We start from the raw sequence: 22,814 nt of genomic DNA on the forward strand, positions 1-22,814 counted from the left end.
CAAGCTGGACGCTTTTAAACTTGGGTTTGTTATAAGTTAAAACAATACAAAATTATAATACTTAAAATATTAATCATTTTTAAGTATTTTATGTAGTGTTACAAATTTATCCCATACTACAGTCCAAAATAAACCATAAAAAAACAGCTTTCCATATAAATTCCAGTCTTTTCTGATTATTTTCAGCTAATGGTATGGCATGCCCAAACTGTATTTACTAAATTATATTTTGTGCAACAGGGAGCGGGTGAGGCTTTCAGACATTTTCAACAGAAAATTCATTATTTGCAACATCAGTTGTCAGCACAGGTGCCCTTGTTCAAGTGATCCACCCAGTTCTGGGAATGGAAAAGCTGACACAGGACTATGAAGGGCTATGTCTGATATCATCTGGGCAGGAAATAGAGAAGGCTGAACTTTAAATAATCCTAATAATTTCCAAATCCATCTGACATTAGATGGTTAGGTAAAACTGCGATGGATGTATATGCCCTAATTATTTATGTTTGGTAAATTTCAGATGAAAAATCTTGAGAGAGAGAGACAGAGACAGAGACAGAGAAAGAGAGAAGCACTATTTTTAACTCACGGCACTTTCATCCCCTTTAGCCAGCTGTAGTTATAAAATATCTTTCAACAGGACTATCCTACATGGACCAGGTAAAAATATGTTATAGTGGAGTGTTTTCAACTCCACCAGAGGGGGAAGCCCAAAGATACCATTAACAGTAATTCTTTTACCATAAATATGGAGAATTGGATGTTTTACGAGTGAATTAATGGGCTTGATTATGAAGACTCTACTATTCAATATTCATACTTTTTAAAATTATTTTTTAATGTTTGTTTATTTTTGGGAAGGAGGGAGAGTGAGAGTGGGGGAGGGGCAGAGAGAGGGAGACAGAGGATCCAAAGTAGGTTCTGCACTGACAGCAGAGAGCCTGATGTGAGGCTCAAACTCACGAACTGTGAGATCATGACCTGAACTGAAGTTGCATGCTTAACCAACTGAGCCACCCAGGCACCCTCAATATCCATACTTTTTTTTTTTTTAATGTTTATTTATTTACTTTTGAGAGTGAGAGAGACAGAGCATGAGCAGGAGAGGGGCAGAGAGAGAGGGAGACACAGAAACCAAAGCAGGCTCCAGGCTCTGAGAGGTCAGTACAGAGCCCGACACGGGGCTCGAACTCACGAACCACGAGATCATGACCTAAGCCGAAGTCAGACACTTAATTGACTGAGTCACCCAGGCGCCCCAATATCCATACTTTTTAAAAGTCTGTGGCTCCATCTTTCCAGAGCTATTGTTTTGAGATGTTTATAGATTTTGCCAAAACCCAACTATCTGTTGTCTAGTGATTGACAATGTAACATCCTCTCCAAAGCATTTTTGCCACTGTAAGCAGAATTAGTCAGTCTTCTCTATATTCCTACACCATTTGGGCCAGATCTCAATTCTGGCTTTTATTATATTGAACATAATTACTCATTTACATATCTCTCCTCTCTAGTCCATGACCTCCTTGATCTTATAAGCCATTCCTTATTTCTTACTGGTTCCTGGCAGCTGGCTCATTGCTTGATATAAATTTCATGGAGTTAAATTCAGTTTTAACATAGTCTAGGGGCACCTGGATAGCTCAGTTGGTTGGGCATCTGACTTCAGCTCAAGTCATGATCTCATGGTCCGTGGGTTCAAGCCCCACATCAGGCTCTGTGGTGACAGCTCAGAGCCTGAAGCCTGCTTCAGATTCTGTGTCTCTTTCTCTCTCTTCCTCTCCCCCACTCACACCTGTCTGTCTTTCTCAAAAATAAATAAACATTAAAAAAAAAAACAAACATAGTCTAAACAGTGTTTCTCAAAGTGTGGTCTTGGTATCATCTGTACCAGAATCACCTGGATGTTTGCTTAGAAGCACAGATTCTTGGGCCCAACAGCAGACCTACTTAAACAGAATGCCCCGGGTGGGGCACAGGACTCTAAATTTTTATAAGGATTCTAGGTGATTGTTATGCACAATGAAATTTTTCGGTAACAGCTTTATTCAGATGGAATTCATATACCATACGATTAACTCACTTAAAGTGTGCCATCACAGAATTTTTTTTTTTTTAATTCACAGAGTGTACAACTGTCACCACAATTGATTTTGTAACATTTTCCTCATCTCCAAATAAACCCCATTCCCTTTAGTTATTTAGCAGTTATTTCCCATGCCTCCCAGCACCAGGCAACCACTAACACAGTTTCTGTCTTTATAGATTTGCCAATCTGGACACATCATATAAGTGGAATTACATAATCTGAGGGATTTTGTGATGGCTTCTTTCACTTAGCATAATGTTTCCAAGGTTCATGCATGTTGTAGCATGCATCAGCACCTCGTTTGTTTTTATTGCTGGGTAATATTCCATTGTGTGGACATTCTACACTCTATATATTCATCAGTTGATGGATATTTTGGTTGTTTCCACATTTGGGGCTATTATATATATATATTTTATTAAATGCTTACTTGTTTATTTTGAGAGAGAGAGAGAGAGAGAGTGCACGCACAGGGGAGGGGCACAGAGAGAGGGAGAGAGAGAATCCCAAGCAGCCCCATGCTGTCAGCACAGAGTGTGATGCGAAGCTCCATCTCACAAACCATGAGATCACAACCCGAGCCAAAATCAAGAGACGGATGCTTAACTGACTGAGCCACCCTGGCGCCCCTGGGGCTCTTATAAATAATGCTGTTACAAACATTTGTGTATAGCTTTTCAATATCAATACTTTTTAAAAGTCTTTGTGGCTCCATCTTTCCAGAACTATTACTTTGAGATGTTTTTGGATTTTGCCGAAATCCCAACTAGCTATTTGTCTAGTGATTGACAATGAAATGTTTTCATTTTTCTTGGTTATATTACTAGGAGTAGAATGTCTGAGTCATATAGTAACTCTAGGCTTTGCCTTTTGAGGAACTACCAAACTGTTTCTTAAGTAACTGTACCACTTTCCATCCTTATCAGCAATGTGTGAAGGTTCCAGTTTTTTTACATCCTTGCTAACACTTTCTATAGTCTATCATTTTTATTTTAATCATGTGGATGTGAAGTGTTATCTCATTGTGGTTTTGATTTACCTTATGGCTAATGATGTTGAGCATCTTTTCAAATGCCTGCCAATCATTTGTGTATATTCTATGGAGAAATGTCTATTCAAGTCCTATGCCCATTTTCAAATTGAATTGTCTTTTTATAATTGAGTGCTAAGAGTTCTTTATACATTCTAGACAGAAGTCCCTTATTAGATATATAATTTGCAATTTTTTTTCCCATTCTGTGAGTCATCTTTCTATCTTCTTGATGGTATCCTTTGACCTCTGAAGAACAAAACTTTTTAATTTCATAAAGTTCAATTTATTTTTTCTTTTGTTGCTTGTACTTTTGGCATCACATCTAAGAAATCACTGACTAATTCAAGGTCATGAAGATTTACATCTGTTTTATACTAAGAGCTTTATAATCTTAGCTCTTACCTTCAGGTCTGATCCATTTTGAATTAATTTTTGCATATAGTGTGAGGCAGGGTCCAATTTCATTTTTTTTTTTTTTTTGCATGTGAATGTTGGTTGTCTCAACACCATTTGTTGAAAAGACTATTTGCCCATTGAATTTTTTGATACTCTTGATGAAAACCAACTGACCATAATGTGCAACACAATAAAAGTTTAGAACCATGTGTCTATTGGAATTGTGAGCTGACCACTGTAATAAAAGTAATACAGGATAAAGTTATTAACCTCAAACTACTTTAATGGTTATTAGTCTTGATGTGTATTTATAACTCCAACTTTAGTGTATACAGAGAAGTTGTGAGGATGGGAATCAATGAGGTGGAGGTTAATGGGGAAGGCTTGTGCTTTATAATGCAAACTACTTAATTCAAGAAACTTACTTGGCAAAATGGTCTTATAGCGATTTTTAGTTCCATGACGTGGAATGTCAATTTCTTTGGGATCCACAAAGTTCATTGGAATTTCCTGCAAAAATAAATGATATCAAATTAGTGTATCTAGTGCTGCCACAAAGAAAATCTTCCCAGGGGGCCATCTGATCCAGAGCCCTACTGAACTTCAAAGTCATTTATAAAACAACAGACTACCACCTCTGGTTGACCAACACCCTTCCTTTTATAAACATATTAGCTGCACCCTGTCAAGCTGACTCTAAGAAACACCTCTCTGTCTTAGAAACTATTATTTTATATATGGTTATCAAAGAAACATATAAAACTTTGATTAGATTTTTAAACTTCTATTTGGACATAATTGCTAGAAATATGTACACACACAGCTGAAAATTGACAATGTATTCAAATTTCTTTAAATCTTTATATAAGTTCAGTACCAAAAATTTCACTACAATGGATTCTCTTTTAACATTGTGTAACTCTTTTAGGATTATTAAAACCTCCCTCCCCAAATGGTAAATATAAAGGGCTTTTTTGTTGATTCAAGAGATGATCATAGGATGCTTTTTTGTATTAAGGAATGGTTGATAATTGTACAGTTCCATTTGTGTTGTCAATGTAATATTTTTAGTGAAGGTCACCCAGACACTGTTTTCTCCCACTTAACAAGAATATTAATAGTTTTACTCGGTCAGAATATATGTCATGTGCCTCAAATGCTTGGAGAGGGAACAATTAGAGTAGAAATGGCTCCGTGGAAATGAATTAGATCTAAAAGGTGAGCATCTGTAGCTGACTGGGACAAAGAAAGAAATAAGCCAAAGTTTTCAAAAGGGTCAAAAAAATCATTTAAGGATTTGATTACACAAAATAGTATGATCTCTAATTAAATTTTTGCAAAACATTACTTAAACGTTAACGTGAAATAAGAGAACTTTCATCTTTAGATCACGTGAAATACTATTTTTGTTACTTAAACTTTCTTCAGTGGAAGATATAACTCAACAGCCTAATATTCATTTACATGGAAGAAATTATCCATAAATTAATTCAAATTGTCCCAGTTTTCAGTCAATCTGAAAATTTGAGGAAAGCCTGACTATCTTATAAATTTGAGATGTGGTCTACAGAGAGAAGTAGTTTACTTTTTAAATATCATTTCCTAAATGTGCACTATTTTAGATATTTATAACATTCATTCCTACTCTTTGTTCCAACTAAATGTTATAACTTCTCAGTTCCAAGTTACCAAAATAAGCAAAATTGTTGGATGTTCAACAGAAAGCACATATTCATGTTTGGTAATTTCAAACAGGTCAGTCTGTTTTAGCAAAGCTATGATATGTTTGTTTCTCCTCTGCTTCTTCCTGTTTTCTGACACACACTGACAATTTATCATCTTCCAGCATTATCTTTCTTTTTGGTACTCCTTGTCATTTTTCCTTTAAGGGCTTATCTCAAAGAACAAAGAGCTATCTATGGTTCCAGAAAAGAATACTAGATGTACTTTTGATTAGCTGTATGATCATTGACTTGTTCTTGCATCTCACTAGGTCTCATTTTCTTCATATATGAAAAGATGACACACTACAAAGTCTAATTTTAAAAACTGCATGTTCATGTTTTACTTTGGATGCTTAACAGTAGTTGAAGAGGCTAACAGCAGATCTAGCCCATTGCTGGATATTTCATCATTAGAGTGATTGCAAATATCTGAACAGACCTTGGGATGATCAATTTATTAAAATCAACAGACTTTGGCTTAAGATGTACAACCGATTTAAGATTAAAGTGAGCTATAAAATGCATAATCCCCTTGGGCAGTAATTAGAACTAAGAAGGTCTAATCTGTCTCCATGCTCTCTGGGTCGGAAATGTGTTTTCATGAATCGAGTTATCACCAGCTACACTGATGGGTTGCCATCACTTTTGGCTAAAACTCCCAATCCTCTTTAGCCCACATTTGGTCTTCCCCCATGTTCCTTATTTCATTTAAGGTCACTGTATGCGGCCTGTTCCTCATGTCACAAACTGAGGTATCATTTCTGACTTCTTCCCTTATTTTGGCCACCTCATCCAATTCGGCCCCCTTCTTGCAGATTCCTATAGGTTTCCCACATTTTCATTCCTACTATCTTAGTTTAGACCACCATGCCCAGTCCACAGGATCACTCTAGAGCTTCCAACATACCCCTTTCTAATGTTCACTCCACTGCAGATAGAGTGATCTTTTACAAACTTAAGATAAAGTTCAAACTTTTAAATATGTATCAAGACTCAGGTTTCTTTTTATAACTCTGAGGCTCAAGCTTTGCCACTTTCCACCTTGATTTCAATGCTTCAGCTAAATCGAACAACTTAATTCCCCAAACAGTGACAGTAAACTGTTCCTTCTTCCTGAAATGGCTCTTCTCTGCCCAGTTCCTTCTTGATACTTCTTTGCCTGGCCAGCTCCTACATACTCTGCCTCAGTTTAGTAATCACATGCTAGTTTGAACATTTATCAGTACTTGATGAGATGTAGGGTGGCTCTAAAACCTTGTACTTAACCTTTTAAACTGTAACTGTTTACTTGAGTGGAGGACAGCACCATTTTAGTAGGTGCCTCTAGGGTCTAGTTTATCAAAATACCTACTGAGGAGTGAATAATAAACAGCTGGCTCACCATGAATTCACTTTGGAGTAAATGTGAACTTGCCACGACGTCCCTCAGCTGTGACCTTGTGAGGATTCGGCTGGCTGACTGCAGATACTCCATTGCTACCTTCTCCCGTGGGGTTGGGATAGCCACAAAAGGTTCAACATTCCCCAAGCTACTCATGTCCAATGTAAGAGATACGTTGGACCCTCGTCTACATTGGGGAAGAATGTTAATAGGTTTAGACACCACGTGAATCATTTTGATCACACAAATTCGTCTTTCTGTGCATACACACAATTCAGGGAGAAGTTTTACAGAAATAAGGACCAAATGTCTTTTCCTCTTATGGTACCATAGTGGACTATAGCAACTCTCCAGAGTTTCTTTACAGGAAACTGAAAGTTTTGTTGTTGGAAATAAATCTGAATTGAGAAAATGCACTATAATTTATTAATAGGTATATTTGACACAAAAATAATAAAATGGCTAGTAATATTAAGTGAAAAATTTAGGAAAAGTAAACATCACTTTTGAATTGAGAAATTATGTATAACACAAAACAATTCTATTTTTTGCATGTCTGAGAGCTCAGAATAGAAATCATATAGCCATCTAATATTTTTGACACATGATCTTACTGGACATAGGAAGCTCAGAATGGGAAAAATCAATTTTAGTTCACATTATTGCTACTGAAGTAGAATTTAAAAGTTTTAAAATATATGTACTTTTTATAACGTCTGAGTGAATCCCCAAATAATAGCATCTGTAGCCTCCATCTATGTATGCATGCATGCATGTATATATGTGTGTATATGTATTTATTTAATTCTGTGATAAACTCATAAGGACCATAGAGATCACAGATTCTTATTCTGAATTACATTAATCTTCCCTCTGTAATTTCCCTCTTCTTGTTGAGAGGTGAGGTGGGGCTTTGCCAAATTATAAGGGCCCCTTGTGCCCTCAATAGAAGGTGTGAGTGCCTCTTACCAGTAACATTAGCTGCTTGGAAACAAGAAGTAACTATAAAATAACCTGTGCAAGATTGAGGGTCAAAATCAGAGATTTTATTCACAAAAACTATTAAGTTAAAGGGCCTTAGGCATGAGTCAGGTGATCAAATACGGTGCCAACTGGTTGGTGTTCCAAGGAAATGGAAAACAGGGAAAAACAGGTCATAACAAATGTGAACAAAGACAGTAAGAGCAAATACTAGGTCCAGCGTATTTCATTTGAAGGGTGATTTACACATTTACTATGGAGCACTACATCTGGAAATATTCAAGTAGCTACAGCTTAATTTTAAACAATGGAAAATTATTAGAACATACAACAAAACCCCACTAAACAAAAGTGAGTAAGTTCTTCCTGTTATGAAATTGCCTCTGGTTGTAGGCTTTGGTGGCATTCTATAATTTGATATGTAATGTCCTATTTATTGATTTCTAAATGGTTTATAAAAAAAATAAATGGTTTGTAATTGTAGTTTTAATTCTTGCTTTGGCTTGATGTTTATGTAAGTGTTTACAAATTTATTTTCCTTATTAATTTCTAGTTATAGTAATACACATCAGAGAATGGTCGGACTTCTAAAGTTTGGAATTTCTTAATTTTTTCTTGGGGACAAACACTAGATAATGTATTCTGAATATTTCATAGGTACTTTTGGGGGCAACTAGTTTGACTCTCTATTTACCTCTAGCTAGCTAGCTATAAATTTATCTATGTACATATGTGTATCTATATCACCTTATTTATTATATTACTGCATATTATTAAAAATATTATTCCAATCTATTTTTTCCCACTGGATTTCTCAAAGCCTGAGATGTATGTGAGTCTTCCACAACACTTGTGTTTGTTATTTTTCCTTATATTCTTAATGATTTTTACTTTATATATTTCAGCCATTGTTTTATTTGAAGTGATTCATAATTATATCTTTACTATAAATTTTATCAATATTAAACATTTACTTTCCTATTAATTTTATGTCTTGCCTCACATCTGACTACTTTTTCTAGTTTTATTGAGATGTAATCTACATACAGCACCATATAAGTTTAAAATGTATGGCATTCTTTTTTGATTTAAGTATGTTGTGAAATGATTACCACAATAAATTTAGTTAACATTCATTATCTCCTAGGGACACACACACACACACACACACATACACATACACAAAGAAAACAAATTTTTTTTCTTGTGATGAAAACTTAGGGTCTACTCTCTTAAAAACTTGCAAATATACCACACATCTGTGTTAGCTATAGCCATCATGTTGTACATCACATCATGCACAATACATAATTTATTACCTTTTGATCACCTTCCTCCAATTAACCTTCCTGCAACCTCCCACTTGAGAAAAATTAATATTGGCATACCTGCTAATTTTTTTTGCATGATCTTGAAAACCCTTTTCTAATTTTTATTATTATGGTTAACTTTTTGAATCCCTGTTAGAGATTAAGGGGTAGCATTCTGGATACTCCATAAAATCTCACCTAGCTGATAGAAGAATGTTTGGCCCCACCATTTTTTTTTTTTTTTTTTTTTTGTGGCTGTTGTTGGTGATGTATGGTTTTGTTTTGTTTTGTTTTGTTTTTTGAGAGAGTGAGAGAGAGAGAGAGAGAGAACACCAGAGGGGAAGGCACAGAAAGAGAGAATCCCAAGCAGACTCTGTGCTGAGCTTGAAACAGGGCTCCATCTCACAACCCCTGAAATCAAGAGTTGGACGCTTAACCAACTGAGCCACCCAGGTGTCCCAAGGGCTCCTGTGTTTTGAGTAGGAGGTAAACAGTTGAGAAGGTGTAAAGAGTGGTTCTCTCAGACCAAGAATTTTAATCTACTTTTAATGGGAAAGCGGTTTTTTTTAATTTTTTTTTTTACATTTATTTATTTTTGAGAGACAGAGAGAGACAGAGCACACGTCGGGGAGGGCAGAGAGAGAATGAGACATAGAATCTGAAACAGGCTCCAGGCTCTGAGCTGTAAGCACAGAGGCCAACAGAGGGCTCGAACTCACAAACCGTGAGATCGTGACCTGAGCCCAGGTTGGGCACTTAACGGAGCCACCCAGGCGCCCCAGTGGGAAAGCAATTTTTATCATTTCTCAATACAGTTCCTCTGGCCTTTAAATTGTCAGAAATTCTTTCCTCATTCTGATAATAGCTTGTTTATTAGTTTTGAGAGTATTTGTGAGAATTTGGCTTTTGTTGGCTTCAGAGATTTTTTTTAATAAGGCATTGGGAGAGGCCATTTAAGGGATTGCTAATCGGATTCCATTTTATTTTTTATTATTTAAAAAATGTTTTTAATATTTATTTACTTTTGAGAGACAGAGAGAGAGAGAGAGAGACAGAGTGTGAGCAGGGAGGGGCAGAGAGAGAGGGAGACACATAATCTGAAGCAGGCTCCAGGCTCCGAGCTGTCAGCACAAAGCCCAATGCAGGGCTCGGACCCACAAACCATGAAATCATGACCTGAGCCAAAGTTGGACACTTAACTGACTGAGCCACCCAGGTGCCCCTCAGATGCCATTTCAACCAGTCTTCAGCCCCAAAATACTACAGTATCTGCCATCTGTCCATTAAGTGATATGCAGTGCTACAGTGATTTAGTAGAAAGGGAGATCACTTCCATTCATAGTGGCCAGAGATGTACAAGGAATAGGCATTTGAGTTGAGCCTTGAAGGTAAAAGTTCAATAGATAAATTTTCGGTAAAGGGTTATTTCAGGGAGAGAGCCCGGCAGAAGAAAAAAAATGTGGAAGCAGGAAATGATAAGGCATCTTTGAGAAATGGCATATAAGCAGTTTGAGCTAGAGTTCATTTGTATAAAAGTGTATTTTGGAATTGGGGGCAGGGTCATGTAAGAGAAACGAGAGAAAAGCAAGAGTCACAGAAATAAGAATTAAAAAGCCTACCCACATCCAGAAAAGAGAGAATTGTGAACATCAGGTTATATAAACTTCTATTAGGGCTTTCCACAGCACGCCCTGCCTGGGAGGGGAGGGTGATTAGAAGCCTCTGAGATTCCACGTCTAATAGGGTTCATTTGATCTAGTGAGCAACTTTTCTGAAGATTCTGTGATAAATTGAGAGCCATGGAAGCATTTTCATGCAAACCGACTTTGTAAGGAAGAACTACTTTTGTCTGGCAAGGGAAGGAAGAAAGGAAACTAATATTTATTAAACATCTATGATTTGCCAAGCACTGTTCTAAGCACTTTCACATATGGTATTTCAATTTCCATGGCAGCTCTCTGAGGTTATTACTTTCCTCTATTTTATAGGTGAAGAAATAGCTAACTTAGGAACATGAAAGTGGAACAAAGATTCAATCCAAGTTAGAATATAAAACTCAACCTCTTTCTTTCTGCTTTTCTACCCAAAAGCAAAGTAATGGTGGGCAGATTATGTTAGACTAGCCGGTGCCTCACATGGAGTTGGGGGCCAATTGTTGGGCGGAAGGTCAAGACTACTGAAGTCTAATGTAGAGGTAGTATATTATTCAGAGCACAAATTCTGTCTTTACCGTTATATTTGTCTGGGTTCAAGTCCTGCCTCTCCCATGTCCTTATGGTGGACCTTTGGTCAGTCTACCTAGCCTCGTTACTTGTCAATTTCTTCTTCTTCTGTGAAGTGAATAATTAAGAATACTTGCTTCAGAGGGATATTATAAGGATTAACCAGATAGTATAAGTAAACCACTTGTAAGTGTTGCCTGGTTATTATTTTGGGTAATAATGGAATAAAGTCTTATATAACTCTCACCTCTGCCTCTCTAATGGATCTCTTGAAAGAGATCTTCACAAAAATTCAAAAATTGTTTACACTGAGATTAACTTTAACATTGTGAAATTAATGGATGGTATCTACACATTTGTCACTACAGAGAAATACATCCTTCTTGATAACCTATTTATCTTAAAATTTCCCTTTATTATGGCAAATCCATTTCCCCTGAACCCTAAACAATTCCAGAACACTTCACCTCAACACCTCAGACAATGTCTCAAAGTTCAATTATGGAATTAATCTTGTACAAGCTGTTGACCTTACAGAGAGCATTTTTCCACAAAACAGCCCTTATCGTGGTCGTTCTCTTCTATCCTGGCTGTGAAATATTACCATAGGATGTCACTAACTTGGAAAAATCTCTGCCTTTGTTAACTCTTATTTCCAATGAACAAACAATATTTAAGTTAATCGAAATACAGTGAAATAAGAAAATCAAATCAGTAGAATCCACTTAAAAACTCTGTACATTTCTTAGTCATGTATTGTGCTTGCAGAGAAGAGATTAAATACACATCCATATATATTTTAAAGAGTTAATTTTTTCATTATAAAAGTGACACATACTCATTGTAGAAAATTTATAAAAACTAGAAATTTTAAAAAGGCAACTAAAGTCACATAAACTTCACTAGCTTTTAAACCGACATTTAAATTTTGCTATGCCATAGGCAATAAAGGCAGTGACTTATTGCTTTAATTTTTATTTTTTTGGTCACAGATGGGGGTAAATATATTTTCATATGATTATTTTTCATTTATATATCAGTCCTTACCCTTGAGAAGTGTCTGTTCATGATCTTTCCTTATGTTCACATTGTAGCCTTAATGTATTTATTATTGATGACAATGATTTACAATAAATTATTTCTCAGATATATGTGTTGAATATATAAGATTTATTGTTGCCTTAAAATACGAAGGATTTTTTAAAAATTATATTTACATCCAGTCAAACATATCAGTCTTTTTGTGTGTGCGTGTGGTTTCTTGCATTGCTTTAATACAAAAAATTCTTCTGGAAGCTTAATTTTTACTAAAAGCTAATCTTTTAATCTATTTCTAATTTATTTTGGGGTATGGTAATGGTGAGAATCAACTAGATTCCCCCCCCCCAAATAGGTTATCAATGTGTTTAACACAATTTACTGAACGATCTGGAGAACAAATGGATTTTATAATTACAGAATATTAGGCTTTTAACCAGCTATCACTGACTAATGATCTGCTGGAGAAAATGTCACTTTACTGAACTGAGATATGAAATTGCTTCCCAGTATCCATAAACAAAAGAAGTAAGGATAGAATCAAAAAGACATTTCAAAAACAAAACAAACATAAGAAGTTAAGAGAAAGTACAAATTAAGGTACTGGGGAAAAAAAATCGAAAGGATTTAGAGGGAAAAACAATCAACAGAAATAACAGGAGACCTGGACCTTTAATGAAAATGGAATATGGGAAACTAAGAACATGAACTCTTATTGAAAAGTTTGCTTCTCCTTTGTTATGTAACTCTGGACAAACTGTTTAGACTTTTTTTATGCCTCATGATTGCTGTTGGACAAAAGGGAACATAATAAAAAGCTTTATCAAGCTCCTGCTGTAGGACCAATTATTATTTATGCCAAAAAAATAAATAAGAGGGAGGAAATTCAAAAGATACCAATTCAAACAATTGAAGGAAAAAGCAAATTCTTAAGGAAAGGTAAAAGGAATGCAATAAACAGCATGCTAATTACAATTAAGTAAAAAGGAAAACATGTATAAATATTATGGCCCAGGGCCACACATCCATTTTAGCAAGAGTTTATAAGCGGTGCTCTGTTGAAACTGTTTGAGTCTGTACCATTGCTCTTAATGACCAAGAAGTGGGAAGAAAATAGAGCTAAAAATCTAAGAACACTACAATTGCCAGTTAGAATAACTCAAAATTAAGCATTTCTTTTCTTGGTAGTTGGGGCTGGATGCTGGATTTTAGAAGCTGGATTTAGGCAGAAGGGCTACAGTTCCTAGCCCTGGGGCCATGAGGCCATGTCTATGCTGTCCCCTTTGCAATGCCTCTGCCACCAACAGCAGTGAGCCTTCAAGCCTGGCACCTCACTTAGTACCGGATAAGGAATGGAAATGGGAGTCAGAGAACAAAACAAATGATCGGTTTGCCTGTAGTCCAGGAAGATGTACTTCTGCAACTACTGGATTAAGAAATTAAGTTTCAAGGGGAAATGGTGGTAGCTGCTTATCTTGAACTTTTTGAAAGGAGAACGGAAAAATATGCATCTAAAGATTATAAGAATTTAGTACAGAGTGAAAGCAAACAGATCTGATCTTTGAGAGCTTTTCTTAATTCTTTTGTTGTTGTTGTGCTGTAAAAAAATACACATAATTCATTCAGAGCTGTCTTTATTACCATACACATCTAATCCTACATGGTGAAAAGTTGGAAATAATATTGATGTCCTCTCCAGATCTGAAACGTTGTGAGTCCAGGACCTTCAGTGCTGCCTTCCCTCCCTCCTTGTGTATTCCCATTATAAGGATCACAAAGCTGACGATCTTGCCTTGATCCCCAAGGTGAGCATAAACCCCTCCACCTCCAACTTGATTTTTCTTATTTAATTTTGCTCAATTTGTCCACATATTTAGTTTTCTAGGGTACCTTTAATAAAAATGAAGAAAAAACGAGAGAAGTTTTTACTCATTTGAAATGGCAGAGGAAGAAACAGTGGTGAAATAGAGCGATGAAGTCCATTTATTGTGTATGGATTGCCTGGTCCCCACAGTTCCTTGAAACTCCAGATTCTACCACTTTTAAGTTCCAAAGGTAATGGTATTTAATGAATGGTTTGCTGTTTGTCTCCATCTCTTTACCTCAGATAAACTATATATAGTAGTAACTACCTTCCTGGATCACTTGGCAGTTGAAAGGGTAAAATTAAAAAAAAAAAAAAAAAAAAAAAAAAAGAGGCTAAGGAGTGCTAGGAATGTTAAATTGTGGCTTAAATTCAAAGCTCCTGGAAAGTTAAGTGTGACATAAATGCAGTGTAACTAATTTCTAAAAGCTGAAATAAATGAATAGATATTGTTACCATCCATAGTAAAATTTCCCAAAGGAAATCCTGTAGAGAAGAAATGTAATAAGGTTAAAAGAGACCAAGCACAGGGCCAGGAAGATGACAAACGTATTTCACTCTAAAGCAAAAAGAAAATCTTAAAATGTAGAGAACATTTTTTGGTGTGGGAAATGATTGATTTCCTACTTAAAAGCACTACTTCACTAGGTAAAATACTGCTCTCCCTTTTGAGTGATTATATACAATTTTTTGACTTCATACAATGATATCCGACCTTTTACACATGGATAGGACAAGGCAAAATTTACATCCTTCTGTTATTATTTAAAAAAATAAAAGTCAAAACAATCATTAAAAAAATAAACATAAATTGAGCTTGTTATATTTTTCTTGGAGCGTTGATCTTGGAATGTGAGTTTAAATCAATGTTCAACACTTCGCTTAAGCTCTTCCAACCTCAGACTACCTAATCTGTAAATGGGGATGATAATAAAACTCACAGGGTTGATTCACCTTATAAAAATTCAAGAAGCGAAAATACATGAACATTTCCCAGCCAGTATCTGGCATATAGTCCAGATATATGAATAATTATAATGATTAATAATAATCATGTGGTAATTCTTACTTCACTCTATGCATAAATGGCTGTGTGGATGGGAGCTATCTGGCATACACATTGCTAAATATTTGAAGAACGCAATGTTGGGAAAGTTGGTTAGTGATGAAAAGTCAGCGGCAGTGTTACATATGCAAAATCAGTGGCCCACAAAGTGGAGACCATTTTTCATACCTCGAGCCCTTAAAATCCTTGCCTCATGTCCTTAAAATCAATAACATTTTTTTTTGTTCAAAACTAATGCATATTCATGGTGTAAAACCTAAAGCTATAGATAACAAAAACAAAGAAAAAATATTCCATAATACCAATACTACAGTGACTACTAGTAACATTTTACGTGTATGTTTAAGTCCCTTATATGCATATAGGACAAAATCTAGATTTTTACTCTACATATTTCTTTATGACTTGCCTTTAAACTAAATATATCATCTTAATATCTCTTAATGTTTTCAAATCTATTTAAAAACTCTTTTCAAACACTCTATAGTATTCCATTGAATGGATGTACCATAGTTATTTAACTAATACCTTTATTTTTGTATACCAACTTTTTTCAGTTTTTCACAATTGTAGACAAGACTGCAAATAAGTAGCCTTGTATCTAAATGTTTGTGCATTTCCATGATTATTTTTAGACTGAGGAGTACTAAACACTAACTCAAAATCTCTGAGTTTGGGGAAACCACTGAACATGTGGAATGTGATAGAAACATAAAGACTAACTCTTGGGGCTCACTGATACAGAATGAGCTCAGACCGTCTTCATCTAGTGTTCAGACCTTTACAGTAGCTCCCTAACAAACTTCCATAACTCTAAATCTCCTAGTCTGCTATGTTTTCTTCCAGATTTCACCAGAATGATGTCTGAGCACTGAAAATATGGTAATCAAACTTGGGATTTTTTCCTCTGAAACCCCTTAGCAATTTTTCCAATATATTCACTAGAAATGACCTATCCTAAAGTGTGAACTCCTTGAGGACAAAGACTTTAATCCTCTTTCTGTTTCCAGTCCAGAACACATGGATAGTAAATTTTTGTTATCTACATGTCTGAATGATTGTAAATACTTGGTGAAAGTAATACTGTGTGTAATTACTGTGCTCTGATGGTTTTTCCAATCCTCTGGGATAGGAGAAGTGGGGGGATCATGTTAGATAGAAGTTTGAAAATTTGGAATGGTGAAGCCATGCTTATCCAGGTACAGTAAATGTTACAGTTGATATTTAGGTTGAGTCATTTAAGTATCAATGAAATCTAGCATTAACATCCTAAAGAGCTGTGATGATTTTGTTAACAAAAAGGAAAAAAGTAGTGCTTTGACTTATAACCAAGTATGATTAATTTTTACTCTTTTTTGGGCATTTAGTATTGTTTTAACTGTCACTCATAGTGAGGAGGCTGTTTCCTTTTTAACAAAAGAACAAAATGATGGTAGCTCTAATTTTAGTCCCAAGTTTAGTTTTTCCAAGTTTATATAATTAGTTAAGAAAAAGATGATCCTGAATGAATAAGTCTCAGTGAAAATATTCTTTCTGAAATGAGAAATCTTTCTTTGACTTTTAGCTGACATATACACACATACACACACAATTTCCTAAGTAACACAATACAATTAATAACTCCGTCTCTATAAGCAATCAATGACCAAAGAACTCTTTTGGTACTGAACATTACAACTAAATTAAATATATTCATTTACTCTCAAGACCAGAAATGACACACACGATTATAACGATCCACAGAGTTCAGCTAAAATGTAAAATCATCAAAAATATGCAACTTCTCAGCTTCTTCAGTTTTTTCCTTACATTTGGTTGTGCAGCCCAATTTTTTAAAAACTGAATTCTGAAATTCTTAAGGAAATCTGTTTTCCAGTTAAAAATTTTTTTTTACCAATACATATGCAGTTGACCTAGCATTAATATTTTTAGCATTAAATGTATTTTGTACATATATTACATGTTATAATTTTTCTACAATATATAATGATTCCATAATATAAATTATTATGTATATAATTTTATATATATAATTGAAGTATAGTTGACTCACAATGTTACATTAGTTTCAGGGGTACAATATAGTGATGTGACAGCCTTATGCATTATACTCGGCTCATAAGTGTAGCTACCATATTTTTTTCAGTTTTAAATAGCAATAAAGGAGCGATTTTATACCTCAATAGACAATACAAAATAAACCTATAAAGCAACCTAACTGATACTGATAATTCTGATAAGTTGCAGTTAGACTGTAATAAATGACTAATTTCACCGCTGACTGCAGTTAGAGTGCATGTTGATAATAAATCTCTGGAATTAATCATCGAAGAGATAAAACTTGACTACTTGGAGGACTCTGCTAAGTAGCAGGAGCATATACGATTTTTCCTCTTAGAAAATCAGGCAGGTTGGTAAACTTCCTCTTGCCTCTGCACAGATTATCAGGCATTGTCTGCATGTTTATATTAGAGTAAATGTTCACTTTGGGAGTCCTTGTATGTATGGAACTATGTCATCATGATTAGGGATAGAATGAGAGCTTTAGAAATGTAGTTGATCAAGAATTTGTTCTTTAAATTTGCAATATTATTCAGTTGTAGACATTATTGAAGGTGTTCTGTAATTAGAATTCAACCATGCAACAGAAAGGAGTCAGCATGATTTGGATCTTCGTGGAGCCAGTTGTGAGCTAAACTCTCACGAGGGTAAATACTAATCTCACTGCATCCAGATATTTTAGAATGTTGTATTTTCATTTTCATTTATCTCAAAACATATTCTAATTTCCTTTGTGATATCTTCTTTGACCCATTGGTTATTTAGCAGAATGCAGTTAATTTCTACTTATTTGTGAATTTCCCAAATTTCCTTCTGTATTTTTAATTTCATTCCATTTGATCAGAGAATATAGTTTGCATGACTTCAATCTTTTAAAATTTATTTATATTTTTTATGGCATATCCTGGAGAACATTCCATGTACATTTGAGAAGAATTTGTATTCTGCTGTTAATGAGTACAGTTCTATAGATATCTATTAGGTCTATGTTTTACAGTTTTGTTCAAGTCTTTTATTTCCTTCTTCATCTTCTGTCTGGTTTTATATTAATTATTAAAAGTGGGCTATTGTATTCTGCTAATATTACTGTCGAATTATCTATCTCTGCCTTTAATTCTCTCTGTTTTCATTCTCTGTTTTTAGGTGTATATATGATGACAATTCTTATGTCTTCTTGATGAATCGACCCTTTTATCATTATAAAATGTCCTCTTTGTAGTAACATTTTGGGGAGGGTATATGGGACTAGGATAAGCAAAAATACCACACCCCATTCTTACTGAGAGTGAGCTATTTTTCTTAAATAAATTCTCCTTGAATTGTTGCAAGCTTTTGGTTAATTTCCAGAGTTGTAAAAAGTTGGTTTTGACCATTTTTACTAGTATTCTCACTGCTTTTAAGGAGGATTGGATATTGGATGTTCTTACTTTACTGTTCTGCAAGTCCTTTCCTGCCTATTCTTTTTAAAATATCTTTTTTGGTGGAATATATTTGTCTTTTAGAGTGGATTTGAATTTTGGAAACAGCCAAAAGTTTCTTGGAGTGATATATGGTGAATTAGTTGATCAATATGAGTAGAACCAAACCTTGAAAATGAAAAAAGAAGAGCAAACTAAACCCAAAACAAGCAGCAGGAAGAATATAGCAAAGATTGAAGCAGAGATAAATGAAGTCTAGAAAATCAAAAGAGAAAATCAATGAAACCAGAAGTTGCTTCTTTGACAAGATCAACAAAATTGACAAACCCTTAGCTAAACTGAGCAAGAAAAAAATAAAAGACTCAATTTGAAATCTCAAATTAAAGAAGGTACATCACTACCTATTTTACAGAAATAAAAAGATTAAAAGGAAATACTATGAATAGCTGGATATCAACAAATTAGATAACACAGATTGGCAAATTCCTGGAAAGACATAAACTACTGAAGCTGATTCAATATGAAATAGATAATTCATAGACTCGTCTAAGTAGACCTGTACTAAATAAAGAGATTGAATAAATAATTTAATAAAGTTCCTATAAAGAAAAGCTCAGGACCAGAGTGACTTTAGTGGAGTCTACCAAATGTTTAAAGGAGTATTAACACCAATCATTCAAAATCACCTTCAAAAAACAGAAAGGAGAAAACAATTCATAGCTCATTATGTGAAGTCAATATTAACCTCAAACCAAAGCCAAAGCCAATATAAAAAAATTACAGCTAATATTAATTAGAATATATATCAGTATGAATCTGTATCCATATGAATCTAGAATCAAAAATTCTCAGCACAATATTAACAAACCAATTCAGCAACACACAAAAAGTTTACATAGCAATGACCAAATGAGGTTTGCCCCAGGAATGCAAGGTTAGTTTGATAAACAAAAAATCAAACAGTGTTATATGCCATATTGAAAGAATAGAAGACAAACCACATATAGACTCAGAAAAAAGCACTTGACAAAAATCCAATTTTTTTATGATACAAGCATTGAGCAAACTGGGTGTAGAAGATAGCTTCTTCAACCTGATGAAGGGCATATTTATAAAATACCCACAACCAACATCATGCTTCATAGTGAAACACTTAAAGTTTTCCATCCAAGATCAGGCACACTTTCTTGTACAAGTAAGGCACAAGTGCTCTTACCACTTCTACTCAATATTGTACTGGAGATTCTAGCCAGAGCAACTAGAAAGATAATGAAATAAACAAACAAAAATCTAGATTGGAAAAGAAGAAATAAAATTATTTTCATTTGCAGATGGCATGATCTCATATAGAGAAAACTCAAAGAAATCCACAAAAAAGTATGTTAAAGGTAATGCTCCAGTTCTAAAATGTTGTATGATATAAAATCTATAGAAGAAATCAATTGTATTTCTCCATACTAGCAATTAATATCAAACATGAAATTAAGAAAACAATAACATTTACAATGTCATCAAAAAGAATTAGATATTTAGGAATAAATTTGCAAAAAGTGCAAGAGTGGTACACTAAAAACTCTAAAACATTGTTGAAAGAAATTCAAGAAGACCCAAATAAATGGAAGGACATACCATATTTATGTATCAGAAAGGCTTAATATGAAGATGGCAATACTTCTGAAATTGACCTACAATGTCAAAGCAGTCCTTGTCAAAATACCAGCTGGCTTTTTTGCAGAAATTGACAAGCTGAACCTAAAATTCATATGCAAGGCAAGGAACCCAAGTATCCAAAACAATCTCGAGAGGAACAAAGTGGGAAGACTTATGGTCCCTGATTTCAAAACTTACTACAAAGCTACACTAACTAAAACAGCATAGCATTGGCATAAGAAAAGATATATATATCAGTGGAATAGACTTGAGAATTCAGAATAAATAAGATGTTCAATATCATTAGGCATTATGAAACCAAAACTACAAGGAGACACCACTTCACTCTTGCTAGGATGACTAAAAAAAAAAAAGGACAATGACAAGTATTGGCGAGGATATGGAGAAATTGGGACCCTCATATATTGCTGGTGTAGCTGCTTTGGAGAAACATTTTGTTGGTTCCTCAAAAAGTTAGACCTATAGTTACCATATGACCAAGCAGTTCCACTCCTAGGTGTATACCCAAGTGAAATGCAAACATATGTCCACACAAAACCTTGTGCAAGAATGTTTATAGCACCATTATTCATAATAGCCCAAAATGGAAACAATTCAAATGTTCATCAGTGGTGAATGAATATACAAAATGTGATAAAGCCATACAATGCAATATTGTTCAGCCACTGAAAGAAATAAAGTACTGATACATGCAACCACATGAATGAACCATAAACACACTAAGTAAAAGAAACCAGATACAAAGGTCACATACTTCATGATTCCATTAACATGAAATGCCCAGAATAGGCAAATCCTTAGGAACAGAAAGTAGATTGGTAGTTGCCAGAGGTTGAAGAGTAGGAAACTGGGGAGTGAATGCTAATGGGCATGGGGTAGTGAACGTGTTTTAGAATTGTCAAGACCTTATAATCAATCTTTGTTATAATTTTATCTTAACATTATTTTAATAATAAAATGCCTATTTATTAAAAGTTTAATAGAAATTTTGTTGATTGTTAAAGGGAAGGAAGAGAAAGAAAGAAAAGAAAGGAAGAAATGGAAAGGAAGGAAGGGAGGGAGGGAGAAAGAAGGAAAGAAAGAAAGAAAGAGAGAAAGAAAGAAAGAAAGAGGAAAAGAGGGGGCCAGAAGTACTGAAAACATTTCCCAGAGAGACTATTTTTAAATGATAAGAGCGATAAAGCTTCATTGAAATATATGCGTAGACCCAGGGACAGTGGCAGCTCTGATTATCTGTGGGACATCTACAGAAAATTTTGCAGTCAACATGTATATGTGTTTGCATAACATAGTAGAAATTTTAGAGAATAATATCTTATAAAATAAGAATAATGTATGTCAGTAACAGTAAATTCTCACCATGGGCTTCATGAATGAAAATATAGGGCTATTTTATCACACAGCTCACAATTTCATACATCTGTATTGCTTTGCCTGTTTAGCAATAGGTAGCAAATTTCTTAGTAGATGTAACCATGGTGACAATTTTTCTTAATGCATCTCTGAGTTGTTGTTATGACTTGCATTGCCTTTACTTTAACGTACGTGTTTTGTTCTCTTTCAGATTAGCTATTAAATTGAATTAAAATCCCTTCACACACACTCACACACACACACACACACACACACACACACACACATACACGCGCGCGCACGCGAAATCTATGAGTATCTTCTCTTCTCTCAGAGCTCATTTGGAACGTCCCCTTGTTATATGTTTGCAGTCAGAGTGTAAATTCCCTCATTTCTGCCCCTTCTGGGTAATCAGTCAGAGAGGTTGCAGGAAAAGAGAAGGAAGAAAAGAGAAAGCGTTGATTTTTACTGACTATATCTTCCCCCTAACTAGAGTCTGGAAGGAATCCTGACTTAGTTTCTGCATTCAACTCCTAGAGGAATAACCAGCTTGCCATAGGATGAGAAGTGCCCATGCTCCTAAGGTGGCTATGTGGCTAGTAATGTTGTAATAATGTAATGTAATGTAATGTAATGTAATGTAATGTAATGTAATGTTGCACTATAACATTATAAGTACTACTAATGATGATGATGATGATAGCACCTAACACTAAATTAAACTAAGCTTGCAAGAAGTAGTTTACTTGTATTACCTCATTTAATTTCTACATTAATTTTTGAGAAAGATATTATGATATTTTCCTGTTTTATATATGAAGAAACTAAAAATGTTAAGTAATTCATCAAAAGTTATACAGTAAGGTATGTGAATACAGGTAGTGTAATTCCCAAGACTTCATACTTTTTAAAAAAATTTTTTTAATGTTTATTTATTTTTGAGAGAGAGAGAGAGAGAGAGAGAGAGAGAGAGAGAGAGAATCTGAAACAGGCTCCAGGCTGTGAACTGTCAAGAGTTCATTCTTAACCACAAAGCTGTGGTGAATTTAGTGCAATAACAAATATTTATTGAGTACCTACTATTTTCTAGAAACCATGTTAAGCTCTAGGGAGGCGGTGGTTGCCAAGGTTAATAGGACATGACTTCTGGTCTTGAAGACTTGACAGACTATGAAGAAAGAAACCGATAGAGACAGTTTGAATATTA

At 34.7% G+C, this 22,814-nt stretch overlaps 1 protein-coding gene across 2 annotated transcripts in view; it reads right to left on the reverse strand.

The window, feature by feature from the left end:
• PTPRR (protein tyrosine phosphatase receptor type R) overlaps positions 1-22,814 on the reverse strand; it is a 274,870-nt gene that overhangs the window by 39,340 nt on the left and 212,716 nt on the right. For both annotated transcript variants that reach the window (XM_042992752.1, XM_042992753.1), the window contains 2 exons: positions 6,624-6,810; positions 3,944-4,028 (listed from right to left, as the gene is read on the reverse strand). In XM_042992752.1, the coding sequence (XP_042848686.1) occupies positions 3,944-4,028; positions 6,624-6,810 (272 nt within the window). The remainder of the gene's footprint in view (positions 1-3,943; positions 4,029-6,623; positions 6,811-22,814) is intronic.

This window comes from Panthera tigris, chromosome B4 (genome assembly GCF_018350195.1).
Source record: "Panthera tigris isolate Pti1 chromosome B4, P.tigris_Pti1_mat1.1, whole genome shotgun sequence".
In the NCBI taxonomy this organism is placed as follows: domain Eukaryota; kingdom Metazoa; phylum Chordata; class Mammalia; order Carnivora; family Felidae; genus Panthera; species Panthera tigris.